Here is a 20,150-nt window from a genome sequence, read left to right on the forward strand (position 1 = left end):
TTTAAAGTTGAATTGAATACAACCATTAGAGAAACCCGTTGTTCATTCTCCCCTATCTGAATCGAGATTCTGAAAAACTTAAATTATTATAAAAGGAGCTCATGTTGATCCAATCATCCATGCAATTTAACGAAAATTTATAGTCCTGTCTGTTAAAATTTTATCTACATCCCTATTATCGATCTTACTCTTTCTTTGGCAGAAGAGAAAAGTAATTCTGAACAGGAGTGATTTAAAAGTCGATGCACAAACTTCAAGAGAAAGTTAAACATAATAAGCAAGTTATTCGTGTATCAAAACAAGTGTTAGCTGATGCGAAGGAATACTGTTTGTTTGAAATTGTATCAGTAAACTTAAAATTAAAAAAAAGGAAAATAATTTATGAATTAAAATCTAAATTTTATGCACATTCTGATCCTAATGCTGGCACAATGTTAGTTCGCATAACTGGTGCGTGATGGCGAATCAGTGCCATATCTACGATTTTTCCGAACTGGGGCAAAATCTTAAAACTGTTGCCCATACCCATTTTCATTCAGGTTTTTGTGTCGATTTCCAACGAAAAAACATAGAAATAGGGCAAAGATGCCACTCAGAGAAAGGACTTTGGTTTACTCCTTCCGGCACTGTGGCGTATAAACGAAATAATCAATTATGGCTCAACTGTGAAATTTCCCAATTTAGGAGAAAAATTCGCCAACCAATTACGTAATCTTCAATTAGGTTATAAAAAAACAACGAGTGGTCATAATGTATCATAAATGTTTTGAGTATATTGCAAAATTTGAATTATTGCCAATTAAACTTAGTATAACTTAAAACGTTGATTTTTCATAATGTTTTTTTTTTCTTTTGGATGTTGGCCAAATTTGAGTAATTTCTTTTCCTTTCGAAGGCATTTGATGTGAACAATTTTTTACTCAAAAACTTTGAAAAAACTTCATTAAAATTTATCCAAACTGAATAAGTGCTTGCAAGTAAATTAAATTCATACGTTTAGATAGCCCTTCTTTGTATTTTACGAAAGTTTTTCTTGTTCATTTTTGTTATTTTTTAATATTACTTATTATTCAAAAACTAATTAGTATTACATTTATAAAATTATCATTAAGCTAATATCGCATACTTAATACAACACTGCCACATCTGCAAAAACTACTTTTCGTGAAAAATCAATTTAAATGTAATGCGCCTTAACTTATATTCTTAAAGTAAGACACTGACACGTCTCAAAAATAAGGTTAAAAGACTTTTTTTCGTTTCTGGCTGTCTTGCATTTTAGTAGAATTAATCAAAATGCACCAGGGACATCTATATAACTAAAAATTGACGATTTTTGACTTGTGGCGGTGTTGTATTATTTGTGCGATCTGTTCTTACGTAATAACGCAAAATACAAATCAAACGATTATTTCAGAAAAGGTGTAAATTCAATGGACTTCCGTAGGAGTTACGCTCTTTCTGAAATAATCGACTCAAATGAAATAGATATCATCGTTTCTTAATGCAAGAGTATATTTTAATTTTCTTTTCTCTGTTTATCATACCTGTATTTCATTGGAAACTTTCATTACTTCAGCAAAATCTTCATCAAAATGTATGTCTTTGTGGTCTAAAAAGTCGTATTCCTTGTTTCTCATTTTCGTTATTGTATCTTCCAGTGAATAAGGAAGTTCGTCAAGAACTGAAACACAGAAGGAAATTTATCGAGTTTAACCACAAGAAACTGAATGCAGTAATGAAAAAATTACCGTAGTTCAGTGAGAACTTGCATAACTCATCATTATAGATAAATATACAGATAGGTATAGATTGGTAAATATAGAGAGATAAATGAATAAAGAATTAAATAATAAATATGGAGTTAGGTAGAGAAAACATAGATCGATAACTATACAGATTGGGGGTGCGATATCGATGTCGATGTTTTTGACATCGATGTTTTACTTTCGATGTTTTTGGAACATCGATGTTTTAGGTTCGATGTTCTTTCGATGTTGATGTTTTCGTATTTTAATTGAAAGTTGTAATAAAAATTTTTACAGAGAAGTGACATCGATTGAAAAACATCAATAATTTAAAACATCGATCTTCAAGATAAGAGAGAAAAAAAAAAGATGGTATCTGTAAATTGACCCAAAAACATTGAACTCTCGGAAACATCTACATCACCTAAAGTTGAAAAGTGTAGAAGCTGAGCTCCTGTCAGCTACAATGCAAAATAAGCTCAAACAGGGATGTCAACTGCTCCGCAAAAATTGCGAAACCCCTAAGCTCTGCAAAAAAGTTATTTTGCTCCGCGTTTCCCGGCCGAACTTTTTCAAGCATGACATAGTGTTTAAAGCTGTTTTTTATTTTTATGAAAAGTGCTTAAAAAGATTATCAAAGCTCAAAAACAATTTAAGACAAATGGTTTTCGTTTTTTTAATTGAATTTTATGCAAAATACGGAGCTGCTCCGCCAAATTTCAAAATGCTTCTTAAAACCACCACATATGCTCCTCGAATTGTTTCTCCAAGATTGGCTCAGAATCCTCATTGCTTGGAAAATAGCATAGAAAAATTCAAAGGAAGTAAATTCGCTGCTGCCGGTGTTTAGATTATTTGAAATTTCCCAAAACCATTTAAGTTTCAACGGGTTATAAAATGAATGCATTTAAAATAAACATGGGATTTTTTTCAATGTATTGTAAGCATAAACGGCGACAGGAAAGCTTCCTCTGGACTGTTTTTTTTTTTCTGTTGACTTGCGAAATGTGCTGTTGTACGTAATTGGTTAGAGAATATATGTATATAATTTAGTATTGGCTTAACTTTGAAATTTCTGAAAAAAATAACTATAAATAAGAAACATTTGTTCGATATTATCATATATTTAAGTCTGTAGTGTTGTACACTCAAAAATGTATGTTACATATTGATAAAAAGATCGATGTTTCGAAACATCGATGTTTGAAGACATCGATGTTTTTTAGTCGATGTATCAATACCATCATCAATGTTTTAATTTCGAACATCGATGTTTTTAAAAAAAAGATGTTTTGCCATCGATTTCGCACCTCTAATACAGATAAATACATGGATAAAGCATATAGATTTGAAAATAGATAATAATGAAGATTGACACAGGAGCGCACCGAACTTAAACTTTTTGGAAGGACGGAAAGTTTCAATTTTCCGAACGGAACTCCAAGTTCTGCCGAATGATGATAATTTTGCAGAATGGGACTCATAATTTCATTGAATAGAGCTCCAAATTTTGATGAATGGATCTCTGACTCGTCCTGCTTTTCGTGAAAAAATTAAATCCATATACATCGTCATTCATTTTGATAAATTTAAACAACTGAATCATGTCCCCTCTGACCATCTTTTGCTCCAGGCAAGGGAAAAGTGATTATTTTGCCGAATTCTGCTCCAAACTCTGTCGAATTATGATAATTTTGCCGAACCGTCAGACAAAATTTGCCAATTAAGGACACATTTACCACAGTGACCACCCATCTGGGCTGATTAAAATCATTTTTAAGCAACCGCCAAATTTATCTAAGCAGCCGCCGAAAGCAGCAGTCTTAGCTTGAAAAGGTGAATGGCATTGAAGGCGAATTGCGGCAAAATTTCAAATCATCTAGCCGTGGAAGGTGGATAGTTAATAAGTTAATAAGTTGAACTGAATTAGTTAAGTGGAAATGAATGCGCACAAATTCAGCATAACCAAGTACTTAACGAGAAGAAGTATGAAAAAAAAAATCAAACTACATTGCTGTTCAGAAACCGTAGGTTACCAAAATTATTTCTATACTTAAAAATCTCATATTTTGTCAAAATTTTCAAAAGCATTGAACTTGCCCATGAAGCTGAAACATTAAAATGAAACTCACTTAACCTTAAAAGATAATTATTCACTTATCCTGTAGCATCATTTAATTCTTTCTTCTTGAATACTGACAGCTGTACAAGCACTCAAAACAAAATTTGCCAAAATATCTCATGTTAGGGTATTGTGCCAAGTAGGAGCACTTGAGTGTAGTAACTTAAAAATAACAGAATTTTTTTAAAAATATCAAGCACTTTTCATAATGCACTCAAAATGACAAAATAACTTTTCTGGGTAAGAAAGGATAATTTAAGTATTCCTGTAGTTTTCAATTAATCCAAGAAAAAGACTTCTCAAACGAAGAAAAGTGCGGCTCAAGTCATTTAGAGAATTTTTTATCATTATCTAGCTTTCAATCATAAATTTGAGTGCTGAAACATTCATATTTTTCTTAATGGGATAGTTTAGTTTGAAATGAATTGAGCGTCTTTTCTTCGTTTGAGAAGTCTTTTTCTTGGAATAATTGAAAACCACAGGAATACTTAAATTGCCCTTTCTGACTCAGAAAAGTTATTTTGTCATTTTGAGTACATTATGAAACGTGCTTACTATTTTTAAAAAAATTCTGTTATTTTAAAGTTTTTTGTTTTCAGGCCAAGTATAATAAAAGTGCTTAATAAACCTGTCTATCTCAAAATGTATCCACGTAAAAAAAACCATATCTAACTAAAATCAAATTCACCGAAGTTGCTATTAATTAAAAACTATCAATATACTGAGATTAAAAAAAAAAACAGTTTTAGCTAAACGTCTACCTACGAGTAGTTAAAACTTAAATTTCGAAGATGGTCAGATAATTTTAATTAAAAGCCTTATTTAGTACGGTATCAAAATAAATTAAAAATTTATTCAAAATATCGTTTAATGGTTAAAACTAAGCCTATGTTATTAACTTTTCAGCATGAATTAAACCTATTAAGGTACTTACAGAAGGAAAATTACCATTCTCTTATATTTGAGCGAAGAAAACACTTCATCTTTTCTTTATCTTTATCTTTACTAATAATAAAGCTGAATGTCCCTCTGTCTGTACGGATCTCTGTCTGTCAGGATCTCTGTGACGCGCATAAGGCCTAGACTGTTCGGCCGATTTTCATGAAATTTGGCACAAAGTTAGTTTGTACCATGGGGGTGTGCACCTAGAAGCGATTTTTCGAAAATTCGATGTGGTTCTTTTTAAAATACAATTTTAAGAACAAAAATATCAAAAGAAGGAAGAGTAAATTACGAAATTATCATAACGTGGAACCGTAATATGGGTACAAGCCAATTGGCGAGAAAATTCCCCATACAGTATTTGTAAATATACAGGCGAACAAAAAAATCTTTTAATTTACTATTACGGGTAAAGCCGTACGGGTACCACTAGTAATTAAATAATCAACGATCTCAAGAGCGCAATAACTCACCATCTTGCTGATACTTGAGGATATTGTTGTGAACTTGAATGCATTCAAAAATCTTCAGCAGTTTCTTCAGTCTGTTGCAGAAAGCATCAAACTTGCCGAAAACGAATACTTCGCAAAAGTGGAACTCCTTCTCTCCATTCGATTCGATTTCTTCTTTAATATTTTGGAAGCATTCTTGGTATTCTTCGTTTAGACGAATGACTGAGAAGACTTTCTTCTTGATAAGGTCTTCCGGCTGTTCCCAGATAGATTTTGTGCCATTGCACGAAATATATCGCTTGCAGGAATTAATCATCTGGTTTGTTATCTGAAAAATAAGAAAAGTATTGTTCAAAATTTATTTTAATCTATAATCAGCAAGTTACCATCCTTAAGCCAGAAGTAAAGCAGAACTACATGCAATATACAGCCCGATTATGAAAAGCAAAATATTGAAGTTGTGAGTGTCGACAAACTGATAGCTGAAAGTAATTTAGCCCATCAGCGAGAATCAGCAAGCAATTTTGCGGTTCAACTCGAAAATGAAGGTAAAACCTTAGGTTACAAGCAGTAAGTCACACTTTTTAGCCACGACTTTGGCGGAACTACATGCAACAAACCGACCGCCCAGTTATGACATCCAGAGACTGCAGTTTCGGTCCTTGTTAAAGAGTCATCAGTCTGGAATTTTCAATCTGTCAATTAACTTACTGCGTTTAGCTTCATTTTCGAGCTGAACCACAGCATTGTTTGAGATTCAAACTGGTGTGCTTAATTAGTTTGAGCTATCAGCTTGCTTGCAATCTCAGCTTCAATGAGAGAACATCTGCCGGCAGCCGGTTTTTCAACTATTCCAGACTGACGAGTCCATAGCAAAGACGAAACTGCAGGTTCTGGATGCCATAAAGATATGTTGGTATATGGCATTATTTTAATCTGTCTGAAGGAATTTTTAGCTAATTACTTTGTCCGTACCATATCCTAGTTAGCTATACTTCAATGTTTTGATTTTTAGGAAATTACTGCAAGTAATATATTTCCTCACAAGTGAAATTATTTTTTGCCATACAATTTAATTAGATTAATCAGACATAGTAAATGGAAGTTTGCTTTTGTTTCGTAACCAACACAGTTAAAAATTCAGGAATCTCTTATGGTAAATATTGCTCTAAAATGGAGTGTTTGCAGTACACGAAAAAATTACAGGAAATTGTACCGAAAAAAATAAACGATTGCAGCGCTAGTTGATACACCACGTGACTTACAGTTCGAAGCATATAACACCGTATTTCCCGTCACTCTATGCATCCCGAATCGTATGGTGGGCAGCAAAGCCGCCTGCCGATCCGAAGGTCTCGAGATCGAAACCTGCTGCTCGCATTTTTCATTTTTTTATTCTCGTTTATTCTACCGTAAAATTTTACAGTAAAATAGGATTTTACGGTAAAAGTTACTGGCAACATGGATGCCAGTAACTTTTACCGTAAAATTTCAGGATCTTTTTTAACAGTGAACTTCGTTGGTTATATCTGTACCTCAGAGTCACTGACGTACAGATTCAAAAACTAAGATTTTCTGTTTATTAGAGCATTGTATGCAGAAGATTATTCCGCATCGAGCCATGTGAACGTAATTCTTGAAAAAAAAAAATCCTTTTCATTTTTTCACCAGAGTTAAAAGAGCGCGCGTCCCATCCTTTTAATGGGCCAGAAAAAAGAGTTTCCTCTCTACTATAAAATTATCATGATGTGACTTGCGTTACACCACGACAATGATGTCCAAAACAAACTACATAGGTTTCAACACTTATGTGGAACCCTTACAAGAACCCTAAAGGGAAAAACGAGAAAGGAAACAACTGAAGTTCTATAAGGTTATGGCGGTGCCAACCTTACTATACGGCTATGAAATATGGACTTGGAACAGTCAAGAAACTAGTAGAATTCAAGCAGCAGAGATGAAGTATTTGCGATCAGTGAAGAACTGAACTATCCTAGACAAAATAAGGAATGAATCTATTCAAAGGGAATTACAGATATTCAGCCTCAATGAAAAAATTACAAAATATCGTAATGATTGGAAAACCATGTTCGACGTATGGCACGAGGGAAATTTCCAAGAGCTGCCTTTTATTACAGATCAAGGGGCGAACGAGACCGTAGTAGGCCCAGTAGGAAGCGGTGGGGCGACCAAGAAGCCGGAACAGGCTATATGCCTAATCCTTGAAGAAGAAGAAGAAGATGATGATGATGAATTACGTTCCTCTGGTTCTGAGGTACAGATATAATATCGTTAAACTCACGCAAATTATTTAAAAATGCTAAAATCTAGTTTATACAGATATCATAAATGTCGGATTCCAACTTTAAAGAGCGAGATATCTTAATGGACTTCGTCTATAGACGTCTATTACGGAGCAAGCAGAACACTAAACTGAATTTAACATTCGTTTATTGTCTTCATTATCCAAACATTAGTATACAAGGTATCACATTCACAATTAATTTCAAGACTGAACTTAAACAGGTGTATGTTTGAAGATTTAAACACTTCAAAGAATGCAAGTTTTATTGATTCAAGTGAAATCATCAGTTTAAAAGCGTAATCCATACTGCTTTAGTTTAACCTTGAAATTAGTTTGTTAGCTTTTATTAACAAAATTAACTTGACAGTTTCTATATATTTTTCATTATTTTGGCAACTATTAAAAAGCGGGTTTTGAGTATCGTTTATTTTTCTCTTTGTTTATTACAATATTCCTATTTTCTGCATGATTTTTTTTTTTTTGAATATGCTAAAGTCAGGCGCAGAAAGAACAAGAGCGTGACGAGAGAAAACGTGTGAATGAAGTAACTGTTCAGTATGTTAAAAAAAAGGAAAAGGATAAAAGTTTCACTTCCATCGTGTGTCTTTACGACACACCATTCTTGTTCCTTTCTACGTAAAATCATGCAAGTACCGATCTTTATGTGTGTTTCTCTGGTATACCTGATATGAGGTTATAATTTTCTCTCGTATTTTCATGAAACCATGGTCATATAGATGTTGTTCTTTCTGGACGTTTTATACTCTCCAAGCAAGGAATCTGGCATCTCAGAGTTTATTTCGTATTGAAGGGACATGTAAGATACAAGCGGTTGAAAATCCTTAATGAACAATTATTTTTTAAAGTGGGCTTCAAGTCCATTGAAAAGCATAAAAAAGTATTCAATTCATTTAAATAATTCATATTCTGTTGAAAATATTTCTGCAATAAAAATTAGTTGTATAACTCACAAAAAAAAAATTTTTTTTTAATATTCAGTTATTCAGAAAAATAAGAAAAGAAAAGAAGCGAGAAATTGTTACCTTGGTCAAAATGGCTGTCATTCTTTCAGTGGAATTGTAATATTTTGACACTGTGTTAATCGTAAGCAGTGTCCTAATCACTCCCGATAAGCATTTGCCAATTGTTTCCTGAAATTGCGGGAATTGAACTTATTAGGGATATTTTAATAAGAAGCAAACTATTTTTTGTATAAGAAATAAAAAGAGGTATAGAAACATGTACAATAGAAAAAAAATAGATGTGATTTGTTACTCATCACGCAACAGTACCAATAGTAAGTGACTATTCAAGGGGTGGACTTTAAGTCGATAGCGATCGACAGGTGGACCGTCGGATCTTTTGGGTTGATTGACATTATTCATTGTCAAATGCACTGCACATTCTACATTTTTTCTTTTAATAATTTAATACATAGTTTACAAAAATAAACAAAAACACATTTATCGAACCCCGATGTAAACGATGCAGCTCAGCGTTAGAGATAATTTATATTTTTATCATTTCCGGTAATATATAATTTTTCTAAAAAATATCTGGTGGCCGCAATATTTCGAAAAAATTAGGCCTAGACCATACCCAGGTAAAGTCTCCCCATCTCTTGATTATTCGCGATATATGGAGTTCTTAATGTGAAATTTTTTTATATATCCAGGGGCAGACTGGCCAGGTCGGCTAGTCAGGGATCTGTTTTTCAGAGACCAATATATGACTACTTGGCTCCTAATTTTGCAACTATCATTCATGTAACCCAATGAAGATGATCAGTAGGTTTCAAATGTTTCAGAGTATATTTTGCGTTTCGTAACATTGAACACATCAACGAGCCACATAGATCAGCTTCACGGGCCTCATGTGGGCCACAGACCATAGGATAGGCACCATACATGATATTTCTGTCGTAGACCAGCTATCTTTATGCATCCATTCCATGGTGAAATAAATTTAAGGCTATTAAAAAGGCTAATAGCCAAGAAGACAACAATATAAGCACTTGGGATAAGGGGGAAAACTTTTGAGAGGAACCGAAAATTTGCTCTCTGCAGACTCGAAAATTGTTGACTGTCCATTTAGAATTGGGGCAACAATTATGAGAAAACGTATGTATATCCTGGATTGCTGGCCCAGTTGGAAAAAGACATCGGTAACATTCACTATGTTCTCAGCTGGTTGTGACAGATTCAACTAAATACTGTAAAAAGGGCAAGAGATTTCATTGGTCTGTTGTAAATTACGGCTATGAATACTTTCATCTCAGAATCGCATACGGGAAAGCAAGTTTGGATTACGATAAACTAAATCTGAAATACGAAAAAATTTGGCGAATTTGCCTCAGAAGGGAGAGCTCCAGAATCTCTCATCACGTCCCCTATACTTTTTTAAAGCCTCGATGTCGAAAAATTTCCTAAGAAAACCCTAGAACCCTCCCTCCTTACGTCACCAAACATAGCGTAGAAGTGCGTTTTAGGCCTTCAATTTCGAAAAATTTCCTAGGGAGAGTACACGTATTTGTTTAACTTAAGACTGTGAGTACTTCAACGTACATACACTCGTAACGTTTCACTATACAGAGAAAAACTGCATTTTTAAATCTTCAATGACAAAAAAGCTGTAAAGACATCCTGACACTTCTATACGTCCTCTCAAAGATAGCCTACATAAGGTTTTAAATCGCAAAAAAGCACTCTGAACCCTTTAATAAGGTGAAAGATTTGTATCTGATTTAAATTTGAGAAAGATTTTATGATTAAAGTTTTGAGAAGCCCGAACCTCGCACCCCTTATGTCTCCTATTGTTTCCAAACGAAGCCTTAAGTCGCATTTTTAGAACTTTAAATTCGGAAGTATCTCCTGGGTCGACTTTTGGTAACGTCAAGGCTTTTTCCAAAAGTCACCAACAGTAGTCTACAATTAAGGGCCTTGAGGCAAGAGCCAGGTAAGTCCACATTTTTCATTTATTATTATTTTTAAAATTAATTTTTGCGTGTGGACATTAAAGATGTTCCAATTGGTGCAGCAACGGGATAGAAATTTAAGATGAAACCTTTGATTTGTATTAAATAATGTGGGAACAATAAAAGAGTTTCTATTCTACAATTGTTGTTATTTGTTGGTCATACCAAAAATGAGAGAGTCTGAACTTACCTGGTTCTTGCATCACGGCCCTCAATTGTGTTTTTCCGATTTAAATATTTTTCAGACTTAAATATCGAAAAATTTCCAGACAAAGGCTTTGAACCTTCACCATTCCATTAAAGTCACTTAATATAGCTTTGAATTATACTTAATAGAAATTTCCTTGAGAGAACTCCGTAACCCTTTTATCTGCACCTTTTATCTATAGCCTAAAATTCATTTCAGTTTCAGAAAAAGTGCCGAGAGGGAACTAGTGTTTCACCCAAACTAAAAAATTAGCAGTGCGCTTTCAGATAAAAGGGTACTTTTTTATAGAAGTTTTGTCATACGAAAAAGGTGCTTTTTTAAACACTTTTTGGTATATTGGGTGCAGACAAAGTCCAAGTGTTTTCGATGGCATATAGTTTTAAAATATTGAGAAGCTTTTTTGATTTTCAATTTTTAAAAAAATGCTAAAAACATTCAGTTTTATATTCTAATCAGATTTTTGTGGATAAGTGATTGAAACAAGGTATTGACGTTTCATTGACAGGATTGTATGATTCTTAACCTTTCGAAAAAAATTTTGATTTTGCGAAGTTTTGATCAAACTTTTAAGCGGCAAGGAGGGTTGATTAAGTAAAGGGTCAAAGGTTAGCCTAAAAGCGGAAATGCACGGCGCCCTCCTAAAAAATCTTGGAGCAAACGCTAGGGAAACCTGTCTCCTTTCCTTTTAAAGTTTTTCAAAATATTACAATATTACGTTTTTAAAATTTCAATGTCGAAAAATTCCGAAAGCGAGTCGCCGGATTCCCTATAGTACCTAAATGTAGTTTAAAATTTGGTCGAGTAGACTTCTGCTTTGAAATGCTTCCAAATGAGATCACTGAGCCTCCTTCTCTCTCTAACGTGATCAAAGATAGTTTTGTGTTGTTTAACAGTTCAACGTCGAAACGTTTTCGTCGAGAGCCCCGATGCTTCGATGTTCCATTAATTTTACCAAGGGCAGCCTAAAATTGTATTTTTAAAATTTTATGTTTCGGAGAATTTCTGGGAAGAGACCCGCAGCCCCGACATTGTATTATAAAGTAAAATGGACATCAATTTTGAAAAAGAAAAAATAAAAATAAAAAAAAACGTGAGGGAACCCCTTTCGTTCCCGCTCCTCTAATTGTAAAATTTCAGTTTTTGACATCTATTTTGCAAATATCGCTTGAAAGAGTACTAGTGCCCCTTCTTTCGATTCTTATCTCCTTAAACCTATATAGATCAACCAATTTCGAAAAATTTTCGGGGGAATTTACCTGATTCCTCCTTTTTCTCAGGTCCTTCCTATGTTGTCAGTATAGACGTCTAAAGATGTCTTTTAACACTTGTAACCATTAGTATCCTTCTTTCAAGCCACATACAAAATGTGCCAAATTTAGCTTCATTTTACGCTTCACAATTTTCTTTTCTTAGAAATTAAAAACTAGATTTAAAAACTTAAAGGAAAGTAGGAACTAGTGACTAGCGGCAGTTTAATGTCTTTGCTCGACCTCGGAAGAATGAGATCCGGCACAGTTTAATTTATTTTTTTTTCATTTACAGAGGTGGGCCAAAATATTCTTTTGCCGACCGGGCCAAAGTCAGCCAGTACGTCCCTGTATATATCTATTTTGAAGTAAGAACGATTAAGTACATAATAGCCTTAGATTTATAATACCAAATTCACTAACAACTTCTGTGTTTGTCATCGTTTTGACAAACAGTTACATGAGTTTGATTTTGATACACATACATAGCACTACATTTTATTACATTATATTACGCATAAATTTAATGTCAAATTTCCTTTTCTGATGCAACAACGTGGTGTGTTACTTATTTTTAAAACATTTCATTTTTCTTTGATCAACAAGCGAAGCAAACTATTAAGTTTTTTTCTTAATGAGATTTTAAATAAGTATTTTAGCAAAAACAAATTAATAACCTCATGCGAAGATGTATCTTGTCGTTTTTCTTTTTCGACATTTGAGTGCCGCCAAGTAGATTGACTCTTTTTTTTTAAAGAAATTCCAAAGTGATACTGCCAGAGGCGCCCTGAATTTCAACTTTTTTTTTTGGTGGGGGGGGGGGGTCCCAATTTACCGAATAAAATTCTAAATTTTACCCAATGATAAAATAAAAGCATGTACACATACTGATATCTAATGGGAATATTTGGCATCATTTTAATAATAATTTTAGAAATTAAAAAAAAAAAATAATAATGTTGCAATAGGGGAGACTGGGGATACTTGATCCTTAGGGATACATGACTCCATAGCCAAAAATGTACCAAAATTATTAAGTAGAGATTTAATACCTGAAAATTATATTAAAGTTATACTTGTACATAAAAACTGGCAACATTTTGTTTTTTTCAACCATTTTGTTTTAGCTCAAGAAATGATTGGCTGAATGTGTCAAGGGAAACTTTTTTTAGGAAAGCATTCCGAAGTTTACATTATCCGTTAAATACAATTTTTAAAAAATTCCGAAGCATAATGTTAAAGTATAGACAGTCTTAATAGTATATAGACAGTCTTAATAGTAGTATAGACAGTCTTAATAGTAGTATAGACAGTCTTAATAGTAGTATAGACAGTCTTAATAGTAGTATAGACAGTCAATTAAAAATATGTCTAAATAATTGAGACATATTTTTAGTAAATTTCCACTGATTGTTAATAATAGAATAAGTATGTTTGTAAAAATCGCATATTAGGAATAATTGATCCCTTCGTTTAGAAGGATACATGATCCCAAGGATCAAGCCTCCATATGACAATATAAACACAATGAAAATAATATAAAAGTTGTTTGCTTAGATGACATTAACTTTAAAAATTCAAAACCATGATAACATAATAAAATTTATCAAAGTGAGTGATTGTTTTAATCAATCACTGCAATAAATATGCCAAACAATTAACTAATTAGTTTGCACTTGTAACATACAGAATACCTCAAACATTTAAACATAAATTATCTCTACCGATAAATTATGTTCTGATCAGCCAAATGAGCTTGAACAAGTTGAAATAGATGTCAAATCTTTGTTTGAAAGAAAAAAAAAATTTCTAAAGTTAGATTTACAACAAAAAAGTAAGTTGCCCATTATGTAGACCCATTAGCGGATAGAATGCTAAGTTGGATTTCTAGAGTTTGAAATAAGTTTTCTAAAGCGAAAAGGTAACATGCTTAATCAATCTACTTTTCCTGAAAAATTGACAAAAGGGTAGTAAATGAGAATGAATGTGTTAAGTTGCATGCATCCAGATGGGTTGAGTTGAACTTTAAGAACTACAACAAACGAATTGGTTGCATTTGACTTTTTAGGTTTTGAAAACACATGAGAAAAGCTTTCTTTTTTATAAGTACACTAATAGTTACATTTTTCTTCCCTTTTTTTAAAAATTAATTCAATTGATAAAACTCTTGATTTTTTATTATTGCAAAGATGTTTGAAAATAAGATGATTTTCGTGCTTGTCATCCTATTTTTGTATTTGTTGTAATTTTAGCTTCATTATGCTACTTTAAAAAAATTGCTAATTTTATTTATAAAAAAACATAGTTTTTTTTTTTTTTTTTTTTTTTTCTCAACTGTATTGGATAATAAGTAACTGATCAAAAGCATCACAAGTTCATGAAAGTTGTGTACATCTTTTTACAAATGTCTAGTGAAATTTGAAACTATGTTATTTTGTGTTCACATTATTATAATCTAATAAAGAAAATTAGAAATGAAGTTATTTTTTAGAAACATTATGTATAAAACTAAAATCCATAAATAAATTGCCAATTTAAGTAAAAGTATATGTATTTTCTAAGTAGGATCAAGTATCCCGCATGAAGGGATCAAGTATCCCTTGATATGGGATACATGATCCCTTTATGAAGTTTTTGAAAACAAAAATTATTTTACCAAAACTATCTGTTTAATTTCAACTAAAAAAATACCCGTCAGATAGAGGAAAAAATTACTTTTGTTCACGTACTTAAAAAGAAAAAAAAAACTGATAATTTGCAGCAGAGAAAAAAATTGAAAAGTAAAGTCGGGATCAAGTATCCCCAGTCTCCCTTACTGTCTCTAAAGTTGCCTTTGGGGAAATTAGCAGACAATAGGGTCACGGTACCAGTAACAGACAAGGGTTCAGTAACATACAATCCTAATTTTGGATTTAAATAATAAGAATTTCAGGCGGGTAAAACTGATGTTGCTGTGCATCATGAATATGGTGCAACCAGTGTGAATTTTATGAGCCAGTTGGTATTTACAAGGTCAGCTGGTTTTCATCTTAATTTGAATTAAATAAAGTTTTAGTTCTAAAAATAAAGAACTTTTGCACATTTTGAAGAGAAAAAGGGAATTTTGTCCATTATCTATCCTTTCCTCATCCTATCTGTTTCTGGGGTATCATCAGATTTTTCGGTGTCTGCTGCTGGGGGGTTCGACCTTTTTTCGAAACTGAGCAAATAAAAATAGAATTAACTAATTCAGAAAATCCAGAAGCAGCCACACGTTAGATGAGATGTAATTGCATGAAAAAAAATAGTTTAAAAATTCTAAACACATTAAAAAGCTCAGAAAATTGAGTTAATCTGAATGCGAAGTTTCAAGCATGTCAGTTACTGGTGCTGTTATCCTATTGGTGTATCAAGAATAGCATCTTAATTGTGAATGATGAAAAGAAATGCATTTAAAAGGTCTTACTGGACTACAGCTGTACAGTGGTTGACAGTATCTATCCAAACACTCAAGAAAGGCAGAGCATTCCTTTGCCTCGTTCCAGGAACGTCTGACGCGTGCGTCTGACGACATCCAAACCTATTTGCGGAAATTTTAAATTGCAGTCGGTGAAACTTTACTCACTTATTTATGTAAAGATGATATCATCAGCATCAAATTTTGATTCCGCAGTGAAACATTACGAAAATAAAAATAAAAATAATAACGAATTAATTAATCAATTAATTAATTGGTAAAAGAAATAAGAGAATCTGAAAAAAAAAATTCAACTGTAGTGTATGAAAAATTCTTTTTGCTTTATTTGAACATTATTGATAAAGATTTTATTTTCTGTTTGTTCATTTTTACAGACGTTTAGAACATTAGCCGTTTGTCAATACTTCAAAATAAGTCATAGAATTTATAAGTACCCCTGTTGTTTGGGGGAATATTTATCAATGTTGAATGATGACGCTTCAAACATGTTGCTGTTTTTAACTAACCCATTATCAAGAGAAATGCTTCATGAACTCTGAAGCATTTTTCTACTAGCGACGTTGAGATTGGTTGACACTCATCAAGAATCCATCTTCACTGATTAAATAATATTACTTTCAATAAGGATTCAAAAAAAAAAAAAAAAAAAAAGAAAGAAAAAGAGTGATGCTCATAGACACACAGAAGCAAGTGGGACACCAATCCTACTCCCTCATACTGTGCGATGAGGAACTGCTCTACTCAGCTTATTTTCTGACCGGATTCAAAGAAACTATTAGTTGAACTTACTACTAATAGTACATTCATTTTTTCCCTGGAATTTACCAATCTAACTTTTAAAAATTACATTTTCTTTGTTTAAAGTTCCAAAACTCTGAAGATGGTCTAAAATACGTAAAAGAAAAGTGTTCAAAAATTAGAAACGTAGAAAATGGTTCCCCAATTTAAAATTATTTACTAGAATGAAAAGTTCATTCTGAATTAACGAGCCAATATCGATTTCCTAAAAACAGCAGTATTTCTCTCTATATTCCTCGACTTCTAATTATTTCAGACTTTTAAAACATTAACGAAATTTTTCTAATTAAAAAAAATGACCCGCGTAGTAATGGAAGCAATTAAGTTAATACGAAGAAGATACAGTATATCGAAGAATATACAGTTTCTAAAACGGTTAGACCTTATGTGTTTCAGTAAACTCATCGTTATTTTTTCAAAAGGAGCATAGGCTAAATTCTGGCACTTATTTCAGTATGTAAGTGAAAAAATAAAACAACAAAATGTACAAATAAATCTCCAAAAATTCCTCACAGCCTAAAATTTGCAACTGGAACCAGTAAAAAATTAATTAAATAAAGGAAGAACGACTTACATTGAATCTTCTTTTCACAGGATGGAATTAAAAATAATTATTCTTTTCCGAGAGATAATTATTTCAGTTTCCAAAACAAAAAAAAGCAGTATTAAAACTTAAAACATTTATTTCGAAAGAACTTTTGTTTTCACTTTTCGATCGTTAACAAAAAAAAAAATAAATAAATAAAAACTAATAATAGCAATTACAAATTTTATTCTTAAAGTTTTACCCATTCGCAACTCCATAAACTATAGGGGGTGCTGCAGCCACAGTCTAATGGCGGACGAAAAAAGTAAAACAAACAAATGTCGTAACTTATAACTTGCTTTGAAGCTTTGTGAATGACAGTAATTTTTCATCGTGTTTGTAGGAAACATTCTTTTCTATTCTTCTGAAATTACATTACACCATAAACTGTCCGAAGCCTGTAATTTACCCCAAAGAAAACACGTGGAATGGAACGTTTTACCTTTTTCGGCAGTATTGTTAAGCACCGCGAGGTAGCGTATTCGAGCATAGACTAATAATAAGAGTAGACCGAGCTATGGCAACCCTTTTGCTGCTCATAAACCAAACCATGTGACTGGTGGATATCCTAGCAACAGCGGGCGTTGATCGTAGCAGACGATCAACGCTAGCGAGAAATAAAATAAATAGAATTGATGAAACACGGAAGAATGATCCTTTATGGAGTCTGATTTGTAAATTTGTTATTCTAAGTTGTAAATATTTTGTTAATATAGTGAGTTTTTCGTTTAGATAGTATTGGGCATTTTCCTTATTCAATTTTAATAACTCTCTAAGCAATTAAAGATGCAAGCGCCCAAAAAGAGTCGGCAAATGGTAAGATTTTTACCTACAGTTTCAATTTATGATACCGATTAGTACATTTTTGCGTTAACGCAAAATGTTTACGCCATTGCGTTTACGCCAATGCTGATGTAGTAGTTCCGAATGAAATTAAAGTTACTGAAAACTGCGATCAAAAACTAATTATTAATTTCAAAATAATGCATAACTAAAAGAAAAACAGTTCAATCATCTGTGCGCCTGGGAAAAAAATTATAATAAAAACACATTACGTCTTAAAATACATGACGAGTGCCAAACTATAGATAATCCTGCCAGCTGGCAACCATGCCGCCAAAGTTTTCGCCGAGCCTTCCACCAGTCACATGATGTATCCATGAACCAATTTTTTCATCAGCAAGTCTGGGAAAGCTCGGTCTACTCTTATTATTAGTCTATGTATTCGAGCTCTGGAGTTGCGAATTAACAATCATTTCTATTTTTAAAAAATCGTTTGCATACTTCTTGTGATATGAATTCAATTTCCTGTGATTCAATCAATCAATCTTCAAATCGGTGTTTTGGTTGAATTGGAGTATTTCCCAAAGGTTTCAAGGGAGGAATGGGGAACAGATATAGACATGCATATAACCATCTAAGAGGATCACCTACATTTCTTTTTTTTTAATAAAAAAATTACATTAATTGATCATAAATTGCATTAGCATACTTTAATGTCCTGGAATACATAAGCTAATTTTAATCAAAAATATCAAAAATTGGTTGATTATTAGCGATCAGCAACGTGGTCAATTACCGATGACTGCCGATTAATCGGTGCAACCCTAGCATTAAGACTTCTTTCATGATTTCTTTCTTCAAATTTCACGGAAAAATGGGCAAAAAAAATGGACATTTCGTTTTCCCTTTCTTCCAAAATACGTTAGGATTTCTTAATACAAAAATACCATTGCTACTACTAATGCAAATAAAATGCAAAATTCATTTAATTCATGTTTAAGAAAAATTTTTTTTTACTACCAACTATGAGTCAGTTTGAAAATCGTATTTTGAAAATTACATTTATCCCTCATAATTAAATTTGAATACTTCATTAATTTTGGGGATAAACTAATTTCTTTACCTCCTCCAATTCTGAGGCCGATTCAAATGCTCTCTCCAGAATTCTTTTGCTCTCAGCTTGTTGGAACTGATAGATCAGAAATCCAAAAGTATCCCTACGACATTTCCAGTACTCCAATTCTGTTCGAGGACCATATGCTTCGGATTCTTTTCTCAAATACGAACTTTCTGTTAATAACTGAAAGAAATTCTTTTATTAAACTGAATATCATAGAAAGGTTCAATGTTTCTTGTAAATAAATGCATAATATCAAGGGTGAATTTTTCAAGCTTCTTTCACTTTTAGATTAGTATGTGGTCCCTTTCACATTATTTTGGACAAATATAGAAACTGTAACCTTTCATTTTCTACCATAACTGTTTAATTTACAGTTTGATTAGCACATTATTTCAATTTGAGTTTGTGCTTTGGTAGGACAAACTCGAAACAAAATAATGTGCTAATCAAACAGTATATTAAATAATTAAGGCAAAAAAAGTCATGTTATGGACACTAAATAATTGTCCAAAATACTATGAAATGATCCAGGTACAAATACAAGTGTCGCTTATCCTTAGATGCCGTAGTTAGGGATGGTTATTCATACTTTAAGTCATATCTAACCGAAAAAGTTCTTATACCAAATATTAAAATGAATTAGCTTAGAACATGCTTTTTATTCTGACTTTGTATATTTTTGAAATATTATTTAGCAGTGAAATGCTTAGACATGGTAATAATTAATGATTATTGATTTTAAAATAAGTGCATTCATATTTTTATTATTACAATTTTTAGCAGCATCTTTCATTTTTTTAACAGTGATGCAATTACACACAATGGGGTCGTTTCCAAAATTTTAAAACTATTTTATTCTGAAAGAACATGTTTAAAAACATAGGATCTAACCATATTTAAATAATTTGTTTAGGTTTAATATTTTTTAAAAAATTACTTAAATCGGTGCGCTTTCATTGTTTACATTTCTTGTTGATGACATCACAAATGATGAAATGCCATTCTGTGTTGCCATTCACAGAGCAAAATATTTAATTCGCATCTTTACTCACGTGTATTGGCAACGATATGGTTGATAGCAAGTGTAGAGCGCAATATTTAATTCGCTTCTTGATTATCATAACGTAGAGACGCGGTAGACACATGCACCAAAGTACATCATTTGTGACGTCACAAAAACTACGCCTTATTTTCAAAATCAAACATCAAAAAAAAATAATTAAAAAATAACTGTTGGGAAAATGAAAGAATTTTCTGATTCCATGTTATTGTTTTCGCTTATTCTATCAATTCCAGTGACTAAAAGTGCTACTTTTGACTAAAGGAAATAACCCCATTCTTACTGCATAGAGAATTCATTTTTTGATTTGCATTTTTTGATTGATTGTTTCTTGCATTATGTATAACT

General features: G+C 32.4%; 1 protein-coding gene across 1 annotated transcript in view; it reads right to left on the reverse strand.

The window, feature by feature from the left end:
* LOC129220057 (dynein axonemal heavy chain 5-like) overlaps nucleotides 1-19,887 on the reverse strand; it is a 274,414-nt gene extending 254,527 nt beyond the window's left edge. Inside the window, exons 1-5 of the mRNA XM_054854398.1 lie at nucleotides 19,867-19,887; nucleotides 18,746-18,922; nucleotides 8,613-8,720; nucleotides 5,274-5,592; nucleotides 1,548-1,684 (exon numbers count right to left, since the gene is read on the reverse strand). Of these exons, the coding sequence (XP_054710373.1) occupies nucleotides 1,548-1,684; nucleotides 5,274-5,592; nucleotides 8,613-8,720; nucleotides 18,746-18,922; nucleotides 19,867-19,887 (762 nt within the window). The remainder of the gene's footprint in view (nucleotides 1-1,547; nucleotides 1,685-5,273; nucleotides 5,593-8,612; nucleotides 8,721-18,745; nucleotides 18,923-19,866) is intronic.
* Nucleotides 19,888-20,150: the final 263 nt, after the last annotated feature.

Source organism: Uloborus diversus, chromosome 4 (genome assembly GCF_026930045.1).
Source record: "Uloborus diversus isolate 005 chromosome 4, Udiv.v.3.1, whole genome shotgun sequence".
NCBI classification, from domain to species: Eukaryota; Metazoa; Arthropoda; class Arachnida; order Araneae; family Uloboridae; genus Uloborus; species Uloborus diversus.